General features: G+C 38.9%; 1 protein-coding gene across 1 annotated transcript; it reads left to right on the forward strand.

Annotated features, from left to right (window-relative positions):
• The first annotated feature begins 2526 nt into the window (after positions 1–2526).
• Positions 2527–6729, forward strand: LOC140284551 (myelin-associated glycoprotein-like). Its single transcript, XM_072378435.1, has 7 exons — positions 2527–2644; positions 2780–3163; positions 3604–3909; positions 3986–4261; positions 4776–4848; positions 6151–6190; positions 6503–6729. Exons 1-7 carry the CDS (start codon positions 2566–2568, stop codon positions 6713–6715), a joined length of 1371 nt encoding a protein of 456 aa, XP_072234536.1. The 5' UTR covers positions 2527–2565; the 3' UTR covers positions 6716–6729.
• Positions 6730–11479: the final 4750 nt, after the last annotated feature.

An 11479-nucleotide genomic window follows, 5' to 3' on the forward strand; every position in this document is an offset into this window, starting at 1 on the left:
ACAGTAATATCGTCTCCCCCCGAGAAAAAATCTCGAGCATACACAGAACGCAAAGTCCAATTCACCATGTGCTTCACCGTCTACAAACACGTTTAGTGTGACTATCAACGGATTTATCTTGGGGTCTTAATCAGACTGCAAGTAACCCGATCCGGTCCAGTTTGTTGTCAGACGAAGGTGTATATATGAACTGAATAACTCAGTCTTGTTGTAATTTAGCCATTATTATGATTTTTACAGTGTCATGTAACCCCACTGAGTGCTGCTGACTCCTGGCATAGTTCTTGAAGGTTTTTCTTTCCAAATAAGGCCCATAATAGAGGACCAGAGGGCTAAACTGTAAACGGGGCGGCTGTAGCTCAAGAGGAAGAGCAGTCGCCTACCAATCGGAAGGTCGGCTTCCCCAGGTTACATGTCGAAGCGTCCTTGGGCAAGACACTGAACCCCCACCCTCACTGAACCCCCTCCTGATGTATCCATCAGGGTATGGATGATTAGAAAGCACCTAGTTATGTGTATCTTAAGACGTGCTGTATGTATGAGTGTGTGAGTTTGTGAATGTGGCATGTAGTGTTAGAAGCGCTTTGAGTGGTCAGTTAGACTAGAAAAGCGCTATACAAGTACATTTACCATTTACCATTTAAACTCAGACTCCAGTAGCAAGACCAGAATACATTCCACCTACAATCCGCCCATACTAATCCTGTCACAGTGAGATCAGTAACACATATTCTGATGAAAGATAAATGAAACCATGGCAAGTTATGTTTGTATGTAAACACACTGAATGCTTATTGTCCAGGGTAAGCTCACCTTTTATGATTAAATTCAAAATGTGATTGTCTTCTATTGTGACTGGCTTTAGATCTGTTAAAAAAGATGGTGTCTCTATGGAAATATTACATTCACAATTTAAAGACAAATCAGTTCCTTTTGTGGAATTATGTTTCTCCTTAAAATTTCTCCTTTCCTCAAAATTCATAACAGTGGCAACATATGAGTCCTTATTCTCCTCAGTTGCTTTGCTTTCCCTCTGTGGAAAAAAGTGTGATGCATGCATTAAATCACCAAATGCTTACATGCTCTTTCTGAAGAAGCAGAGGCCAAACGTGGTGGCTGAGCTGAAGAGTGAGAGTGGCACTGTGAATGCAATCCTTGAAGAGAGAGTGAGGGTTTGCTCTCATATGTTCACACACTCAGCAACAACTCTGATCAATAACATCTCACACACTGACAGTGTTTTTGATTAAATTACGTCATTTTATTTTTTTACATTGCCAAAGAAAAAAAAAAGGACTGAGGAAGTTTATGCAGAAATACACAGTCATGCAGATTTGTGTCTATACTCATGCATTTGCTTGTAGGCTTTGCTTATCAGTAAAACTGTAAGACAGTAAAACTGTAAGGCAGTACTACTATTTTTTTAGTGTTACTGTCATACTGAGCGTGTTATTGTCTGCACTTTGCAATTTGTACTCAAAAGCACAGTCCTAGACAAGTTGACAGGTGTTTTTTTCAACCCACACTGCTCTGAATAGCCAATACAAGGGGGTTGAATACATTTTAATGAGCTGTATCATTACCAGGCAGAAGAAGAAAGACGGCTCCATGCCCGACAGCATTCCGAAATGCCCAGCAGGGACAATTTTGCATGTTTGCTCTGTACACTGAAGCTGGTGGAACACAGTCACTGCGAGGACTATCTATCTATAATAATAGCTTATCTTGAAATAGTTAAAAGTCTAGTGTCTGATGCGTTGGGCACAGTGAGGTATCCAAGTCTAAATCTGAGAAAGACAGTTAGATGAATCCTGTTCTTTGAATAAAACAGAGCAGCTATACACTGAGTTTGTATCATTTTCATCCACACTATGTTTTGGAATATTTTGAATTAATTTGAATTGTTTAATTAAGGTAAATGTTAAATCTTTTTGATCAACTCTGAGGACTTGCGTGAAAACCTAATGACGTCTTCAGCCACATTTTTAGAAATGTGGAAATTCTAATATTTCACTAAATCAGGGTGCCCGCTACAAACATATTTAAACTGATTTAATGTGATGCATTATTTCAAATGAATTGTATAAAGTAAACATGTAGGGTTTGGAATGAGTGTTGTTAGAAAAAAGTCCCGGAGAGCGAGAAAGTCACAAGTCCAATTTTTTAAAATGACGCAATACCTACTTCCCTCATGACAGGATGTCAGCAGGAACTACAAAAATATTTCTGCAGCATCTTAGTAATCGTAGGCAGCGTTTTAACAAAGTAATCTGATTCAGCTGTATTCCAAAGTACTCTCTCCCACCACAGCTTTATGACTGTTTAGTTGATTTCACTGTTAATTTAAGATCACTCTGTGGGCTTCTGTGGTAAGAAACTCTTTTAATCTCTTGTGTTTTGTTTAGTCATTTCTTGTGAACTCCACTGTGATTATATTTGCTGCCATTTTGCTGTACTTCGGCTGCCAAGAAAGCATCTCACAGCTTGACGCATTTTATTAGTCATTCTGAATAAGAGACAGAAAGCTGCTGTAAAGAAGGAGCAATCTTCACTAAATGATCTAAAATGCCTGTTTTATCCAGGGAGCCTGTGCCTGTGAATATGGTGACAGTTAGAACATTACTCACTCTCTTCTTTGTGTCAGGTGAGATGTTTGTTCACTTATTTATTTCTGGAATCATTTACAGTCCGAACGAGACGCAAAGCTAAAAGACAAGTTCTTGTTTATACCCAAAACCCTTGTTGTCTTTATTAATGAACTTTGATATTAAATCTACAGATGTACTGGCCTCTTGCCTTAACCCTGCAGTACTCGTCATTACTACACCAGAGACTATGGAAGCACTAAGTGGATCTTGCTTGCAAATCCCATGTAGCTTTACTGCCAAGGAAGAAGGAAAATTCAACGGGAGTCGAGCGAGCTTTGGAGCGTGGATTAAAAACGATCCTAAATTTGCAAAAAATATAAACAATGTGATTTTCAACAGCAGTAGGACAGTACAAACTTATCCAATGAGAATTACTGGAAGCCTCACTCAGAAAAACTGCACAACTCTGTTTTCTGATTTAACTGCAGAATACTCAAACACATACTACTTCAGAGTAAATAATTGGCCGTTTCAGGCAACAGCTTCATGTAGTCCTCTTCGAATAAGCGTCAAAGGCAAGTAATTCCGTTGTTTCTTCTCCCATGAGTTTGTAACATCGACCTTAAACTTGACTTTTTTTAGGCTAGCTTCATTTTGCCTGATTGCTGCAACCTGATCTCATGCCAGAACGTGTAGTGGCTACGTTGATCCCTGTGCAGAATGTTGCCATTCCAGAATAAGGACTCTAAAACTGGTGAAGTTTATTGTCTTCCTAATTCTCATCACTTGATGGGATACATGTTTGACATGTCACAGTCTGTAACAATGGCCTGTGGCATTTCTATGTTTTGGAGATGTGGACAAACATACCTATTACATGTTTTCTGGTGAGACTGGGTTGTTGATTTTCAACAATATCTGAGGTTAAATTTCACGAAACAGTCAAGGACAATTCTTTTGTTGTGCAAACCATATTGTGCCGTGCGTAAAGTGTCTGTTTGATGCTAAACTTCAGATTCTGCTAGGAAACCCGGAATCAACATCTCAGGTGAACTGAAGGAGAAGGAGTCTGTCACCATCACCTGCTCAGCTTTCACTCCCTGTCCTCACTCCCCTCCTGAACTCACCTGGAATCTCCAACAAAACTCTCACAGACAAATGGAGGAAAACACAGATGGAACCTTTACAGCTAAAATCCAGGAGACCATCACTCTGTCAGACACACATGATGGATACACCATCAGCTGCTCTGTCAGATATCCCGTGAATGAAGGAAAACATGTCAAGACAGCAGAGACAGAAGTGACTCTCAGTGTTTCATGTAAGTGATCCTGTCAGCACATCATGGTTCATCCGTTTCTGATGAATAAAGTTAATGTGTGTAACATTTTCCTCAGATGCTCCTAAAGACACCTCAGCATCCATCAGTCCATCAGGTTTGGTGTCAGCAGGTAGCTGGATGAACCTGAGCTGCTCCAGCAGAGCCAATCCTCCCATCAGCAGCTTCACCTGGTTCAAGAACAGCAAACATGGAGCCATGAAAGTAGCTGAAGGAGACTTTTACAGACTCAAGATGACCAACATGACAGATATAGAAAGTTACTTCTGTGTGGCTGCAAATATTCTCGGTAATGAGACGTCATCATGGACTCATTTAAAAAACAAAGGTAAATGTAGAATTTCCTTTTTATTGTATATATACATATTTGATATTCAGTAATTATATAGATAGAATATCTAGAATGTCCATCCATCCATTGTCTTCAGCTTAGCTGAGGTTGGGTCATGGAGAAGTTGGGTCATGGAGAAGTTTATTACTGTGCAGCCGAAAACAGTTGAGATAAATAGAAAACTGTGCTCTTTTCAGCAGCGGAGGGAAAGTAGATTATGTTTGATCAAAAAAAAGTTTAGCATATTTGCAGAAAATAACCATTGCCAACAAGGGATAATGACTTAACACTTTCATAAAATGCAGTGCTATACAACATGAGAAAAAAATAGAGGATATGAAAAACAGGATATTCTAGAGACAACTAAGTAAAGGATGTGAGAGCATACTCATACTCAGCATAGGCAAGAGCTTTTTTTTGCTTCTTCTTCTGGCACTGATGTTTTCTCAGTATAAATTAAAAGAAAAAAAAAATACACACGCTTGACTTTTTAACTTTTAATGCTTTGTTTCTTTAGTAACTGAGCTGGCAGCTGCTGTTGGAGTGACTATTGCGACCATTCTACTCATCTGTGTGATTTTTCTCATTTGGTAAGTAGAACAAAGTCTGCCCTATATTCCATTTTATGTTTTTAATCATGACATTAATTATCTATATTTTTGGAGCAATAAGTGGGACCTATATGTCTTAAATATTGAGTTGAACTTTTGGCAAGTTTTCAAATATCCATTTTTAATACTTTCATGTTACTGAGGTTACAAAGTCATGTACATTTTGGCCCCAAGGGAAGTGTGAAATGTTACTGGCCCATGCAAATGCTCCATTCACTTTCCCCAAGAGAGTGAATGCAGCTAAGCGGAAGACCCCTCCCTCACACTGTGAGCATGTTTGCACAGCCAGGAGCTTCTGTTGCAATGCGCATCAGACATGGCAGATTGCATTAAACTGCTTTGCAGCCTAACAGTCCGGTTTGTGTTTTTTAGTAGGGCTGGGCAAATATTAAATTCTCTAACCACGTTAATTGCATGATTTCCTGTGATTACTCACGATTAATCACATTGTTCATCGCATTCAAAAGTAGCATATAACGCAATTTTATTGGAACTGTACACTGAAGGAACAGAAATACTCCGGTGATAAGACAATTCAACTTTGCAGTGCTTACAAATAACTTTGGCTCTGTCGACTGCACCGTCTGGAACATCTTTTAAATGAAAATGGCCATGTAAAAGTTCCATAGCCTTCTCCATATTATTTTAGCTACTTCATCCACCATTTTTTTCTTTTCTGACTGTTTTCTGTGAGCGCCGCGGCAGCAACATACTTGGCTCGCTCATCTACTGTTTATATTTTATGAAAAGGATGTAAAAGCTACATTACCTCCACATGTAGGGCTTGATGAAGTGAACTGGCTCAGAGTGTCGGGGTAAAGTACCTAAAATCTTAATCGTGTGCCCCTCCTTAAGCTTAATATCTCTGTTTCAGCATCTTCTTTTTTTTTGTCTGTGATTTATTTGAAAAGTTTCATGCATTTCTAACATAAGCCACTGACGTCCTTGATACAGCAGATTCTATTCTGATGTCTTAGGCCCGTTTACATCCAAAATATGTTTGATGACAGATGACAGATTCAGTTAGAGTTAGAGATTAATTTACATCATGTTTAGTCATTCCTGCAGCAAACTCAGAGTTTTAGATTCTAAGTGTTTTTAGTATGTTCATGTGGTCATCTACACTTATGGTCCATATTAGGTCGGTAGGAAATTATTATTAGAAAAGCATAATTGTAGTTTGACTGCGCTTGAAAAAACTTTCCCTTATTTGTCTTATTCTTGGTGTAAGTACATTTGAAAAGAAATGAGCTAACTGTGTTGCTGTCTTTTTTCTTCCAGGTGGTTAAAGTCAAAACATCCAACTTCACATCCCAGTCAGGTGAGAAAACTGAACTCCACTGAACATTTCTTTTGTGATTTATGTACAGTGAATCGGTATCCACTTTCAGTGACTGTGATACAAATCTGAGTGGACTCCTTGTAAGGAAGTTGTGAAATAGATGGGATTCTCAACATCCTGTGGGGAAACCACACGCAACATAGATGTTTTCTGTTCCTTCGTCCGGCTACAGATTGTTCTGAGGATATTGCCTCATTATAAAACTGTGAGCTGATCAAACTTCAGGAAAAAAGAAGCTGAACTAAATGTAGGAGAGTTTACCTCATTTCACATGTGGTCTATTTTTCACAGAGTCTGGTTCTACAAGAACCTGCCAGCACAGCTGAAAACCAGGACATTCATTATGGAGAGATTGACTTCTCCGTGATGAGACTTTCCTCGGACTCAGCGCACGAGGCCACACAGCAGCAAAATGCTGTGTATTCACAGGTGAATGTGCACAAGACAGAGGAGAGTTTCACACTGACTGGTGGCGACATCTACGCTTCAGTAAAGAGGAAATGAGTCTGTGGACATACCAACAAATATTTTCTAATCCGTTGGTTATCAAGATGTTCAAGTTCTTCATAGAAACTTGTTTTTTTGTTTTTTTTTTACAGCACTTAGCGATGCTTCTTTGGAACTGAAAAGCAGATGTATTTATGCTTTCAAAGAGAGACTAAGGGATGTGTGTCAGGAGTCATTGTAGTAGCTGGACCCAAATGCTGGACTAATGGAGGAGGAGGTGAAGACAGGCGGTGATGATTATAAGTTGCTTTATTAAAACTAAAAAGAAGGAAGGATAGTAATTCTTCGTCTCCTTTGAGAATTCTCAGTTTTGTTTCCTCCTCTGTGTTCTTCTCAGTAGGTGGAGACTGCTGAAAAAAAAGTGATGTTACTACTTTGCACCAAGAGCCAGTATTTAGCAATATTTCAAGCTTGATTTTGCAAAAGGTCATTTATGGGTTGGGCCTGGCAAGATCTTTTCTTAACAGTGAACTAGTATGAGTTGCAAGCACAAAACAATACAACAGAAATATAAAAGGCACAGTTTGAGGTAAGACAAACAGATAAAACAAAACAACAAATCAAGCCTAGCTTAAATCTGATGTGTCCTGAACACATTCTGTGACACAGACCTTATGTTTTGCACCTAATTTCTGTCACGTCTGTTGGTTTTGTTATGTTTTTAGTTCTTGGTTTTTCATGTTTTAGGTTTCTGTTAAGTCATTAGTTTTACCATGTTTTCTCTCAGTCACTCTTGGTCATTAGTTCATTCACTTCACCTGTGCCTTCCCCCTCAGCTGCACGCCATCACCAATCACCTCCCATCAGTATTTAGTTTCCGGGTTCCCCCATAAACTCTATCTGATCCTCACTGTATTTCATGTGTGACAGGGTTGCTCCCGTATTTATTGGTCATAATCAAGTTTTTTCTTCATAGTCATAGTTAAGTTTTTGTAATCCAGCTCATTCGTGCCTAGTGGTGTTTTTGTGTGTGTGTGTGTTTCAATAAATCAAATTTTTACTTTAAATATCTGCATCCCGGTCCTAAAACTTCCACCACGCCAGTACAACCACCAAACCTGACAGAAGGATCTGACCAGAATGGACGCGGCGGATATAAAGGAGTTTTTGAAGTTGGTCGGTGCCCTTTGGCCCTGCAAGGGGAAAGAAACCAACCCACTTCCTTAAAAGTATCTAATAAACTCCTGGATTTTTTTTTTTTTTTTTTTAATAAAACATTGATTTTCTTCATTTGGTTTCTTCATTCTGTAAATGCTGCTTAGGCTCCCGAATTTAATGGTCATCTGCCACTCCAAAGTTTGGTGGTTTGATTCTCAACTTTCTCAGTCCACACGTCAGACTGCCCCTTGTTTTAGACACTGATCCCCACGTTACCCCTGAGGCATTTATTGGGGGCAATGTGGAGAAAAGCATAGCATTTACAATATAGCCTAAGAATGTGTTTGAATGGGGGAATGCCACTAAGTGTTTTGAGTGATCAACAAGACTAGGCAGGCGCACCTATAAATTTGCTCTTCCGTTCTCCCTCATAGTAATGCAATTCTTTATATAGTAATAATATATTTAAGATAATAAGAAAGCAATAAATCAGTCACTTAGTCTTAAGTAGAAAGAAGCCACTAAATTTGCATGCTGAATTCCTTCTAAACCATCTGCACCTGCTCTTTAGTATTGAGTCAGGAAGTCAGCTCTCCTTTTGGTACATTAAACAGGGAAGTAGTTGCATTTTAAATTTAATTTCAATTCAATTCAATTCAATTTTATTTATATAGCGCCAGATTACAACAATTGTCATCTCAAGGCACTTAAGTAATATAGTCCAATTCAAGCCAATTGGAATTCAATTCATTGTAATCATAATCCAATTAATTCATATAGAGCTAATTAAAAAAATTAATATCCTAGCTAAGGAAACCAACAGATTGCACCGAAATGTGTCTTCAGTCCAATCTCCCGTCCTGAGCGTGCCTGTGGCAACTGTGGAAAGGAACGACTCCCTTTTAACAGGAAGAAACCTCTGGCAGAACCAGACTCAGGAAGGGTGGCCATCCGCCTCGACCAGCTGGGGTTTGAGAAGACAGAAAAGAGGGAAAAGAGGGGGGAAAAACACCATAACGCCATTCAAAGGATATCTGTTGGAACAGGGAAACATAGGTTAATAACCACAATAATGTCACATGTACATAAAATCAATTTTGAAATTAAACAGGGGGAAAAAGAGAGCAAAGTGAGGAAAGGTGTGACAGATGAGGTCCCCCAGCAGTCTAAGCCTATAGCAGCTTAACTATGGGATGTTTCAGGATTACCTGAGCCATCCCTAACTATAAGCTTTATCGAAAAGAAAAGTTTTAAGCCTAATCTTAAAAGTGGAAAGGGTGTCTGCTTCCCGGACATTTACTGGCAGCTTATTCCACAAGAGAGGGGCCTGATAACTGAAGGCTCTACCTCCCATTCTACTTTTAGAAACTCTGGGAACAACAAGTAAACCTGCAGTTTGGGAGCGAAGTGCTCTGTTAGGAAAATATTGTACAATGAGATCTTTAAGATATGATGGAGTTCGGTCAGTAAGAGCTTTATATGTGAGGAGAAGAATCTTAAATTCTATTCTGAATTTAACAGGGAGCCAATGAAGAGAAGCTAAAACTGGAGAAACATGATCTCTCCTGTTAGTTCTCATCAGAACTCTGGCTGCAGCATTTTGGATCAGCTGGAGGCTTTTCAGAGAATATGTGGGACAGCCCAATAATAAGGAATTACAGTAGTCCAATCTTGAAGTAACAAATGCATGAACTAGTTTCTCTGCATCACCTTGAGACAGGATGTTCCTGATTTTGGCAATATTACGAAGGTGAAAGAAGGCAGTCCTAGAAACCAGTTTTATATGTGCGTCAAATGATAAATTCTGGTCAAAAATAACTCCAAGGTTCCTCACTGTAGAACTAGAAGCCAAGGAAATACCATCTAGAGTAACTATATAACTAGACAATTTCTCCCTGAAGCGCTCAGGTCCAAAGAGAACAACTTCAGTTTTGTCTGAATTTAAAAGCAGACAGTTCTGAGTCATCCAGGTCTTTATGTCTTTAAGACAGGCTTGTAGCCTGACCAACCTGTAGGTTTCATCTGGTTTCATAGATAAGTACAGCTGAGTATCATCAGCATAACAATGGAAATTTATGCCATGCTGTCTGATAATGTTACCTAATGGAAGCATGTATAAAGTAAAAAGAATCGGTCCAAGCACAGAACCCTGAGGAACTCCATGACTTACTGCAACGTGTGAGGAAGATTCCTCATTTACAAGAACAAACTGGAATCTATCAGATAAATATGACTTAAACCAGCCTAATGCAGTTCCTTTAATCCCAATAACATGTTCAAGTCTCTGTAACAGAATGCTGTGATCGATCGTATCAAATGCAGCACTGAGATCCAACAGGACAAGCACAGAAACAAGTCCGCTATCAGAAGCTAACAGGAGATCATTGGTAACTTTCACCAGTGCCGTTTCTGTGCTATGATGCACTCTGAATCCTGACTGAAACTCTTCAAACAGATTATTTCTATGTAAATGATCACAAAGTTGAACTGCAACTATTTTTTCAAGAACTTTGGACAAAAAAGGGAGATTGGATATAGGTCGATAATTAGCCAACACTTCTGAATCAAGAGTAGGTTTTTTAAGTAAAGGTTTAATTACAGCAACCTTAAAAGTCTGAGGTACATATCCTATCAACAAAGACCGATTGATCAAATCCAATATGGAAGTATTAATTAAGGGGAAAACCTCCTTGAACAGTCTGGTTGGGATTGGGTCTAACATACAAGTTGATGGTTTAGAAGAGACTATTGCTGTTGTTAGCTCAGAAAGATCAACTGGACAGAAGCTGTCTAAATACAATTCAGGTTCGAAAGATACTTCTAAAGCTGCTCTACTTGATGATACATCAGTGATAATAATGGGAAGGATTCCATTAATCTTCTCTCTGATAGAAACAATTTTATTGATGAAGAATCTCATGAAATCATCACTGCTGAGAGTTAAAGGAATACATGGCTCAACAGAGCTCGGAGTCTTTGTCAGTCTGGCAACAGTGCTGAAAAGAAACCTGGGATTATTCTTATTCTCTTCTATCAATAATGAATAATACGCAGTTCTAGCTTTACGAAGTGCTTTCTTATACGTTATTAAACTATCTTTCCAGACTAATTGAGACTCTTCTAAATTAGAGGAACGCCACTGTCTCTCCAGCTTTCTTGCAGTCTGCTTTAACGCACGCAGCTGTGAATTATACCAAGGAGCCAACCTCTTCTGACTGATTACCTTCCTTTTCAGAGGGGCAACATTGTCCAGTGTTGTACGCATTGAAGCTGTAGTGCTGTCAACAAGAGAGTCAAGTTCTACTGGAGTAAAATTTAGGTAGCCATCCTGTGTCATATCAGCACATGGCAGTGAAGAAAAGGATGATGAAATCAACTCTTTAAATCTGGTTACAGCATTCTCTGACAGACACCTTCTATATGTAGAATTCTTCTCAGAAACCGTGTAGTCAAGTAATGTAAATTCAAAAGTTATTAAAAAATGGTCAGACAAGACAGGGTTATGAGGGAACACTGTTAACTGTTCACTCTCAATGCCATAAGTCAGCACAAGGTCAAGGGTATGATTAAGGCAGTGAGTAGGTCTGTGAACACTTTGAGAAAATCCAATAGAGTCTAATATAGAATTAAAGTTAATATTTAGGCTGTCATTTTCAACATCTA

The sequence above is a fragment of the Leuresthes tenuis genome, unplaced genomic scaffold (genome assembly GCF_036924035.1).
Source record: "Leuresthes tenuis unplaced genomic scaffold, fLeuTen1.0.hap1 SCAF_24, whole genome shotgun sequence".
Classification (NCBI taxonomy): Eukaryota; Metazoa; Chordata; class Actinopteri; order Atheriniformes; family Atherinopsidae; genus Leuresthes; species Leuresthes tenuis.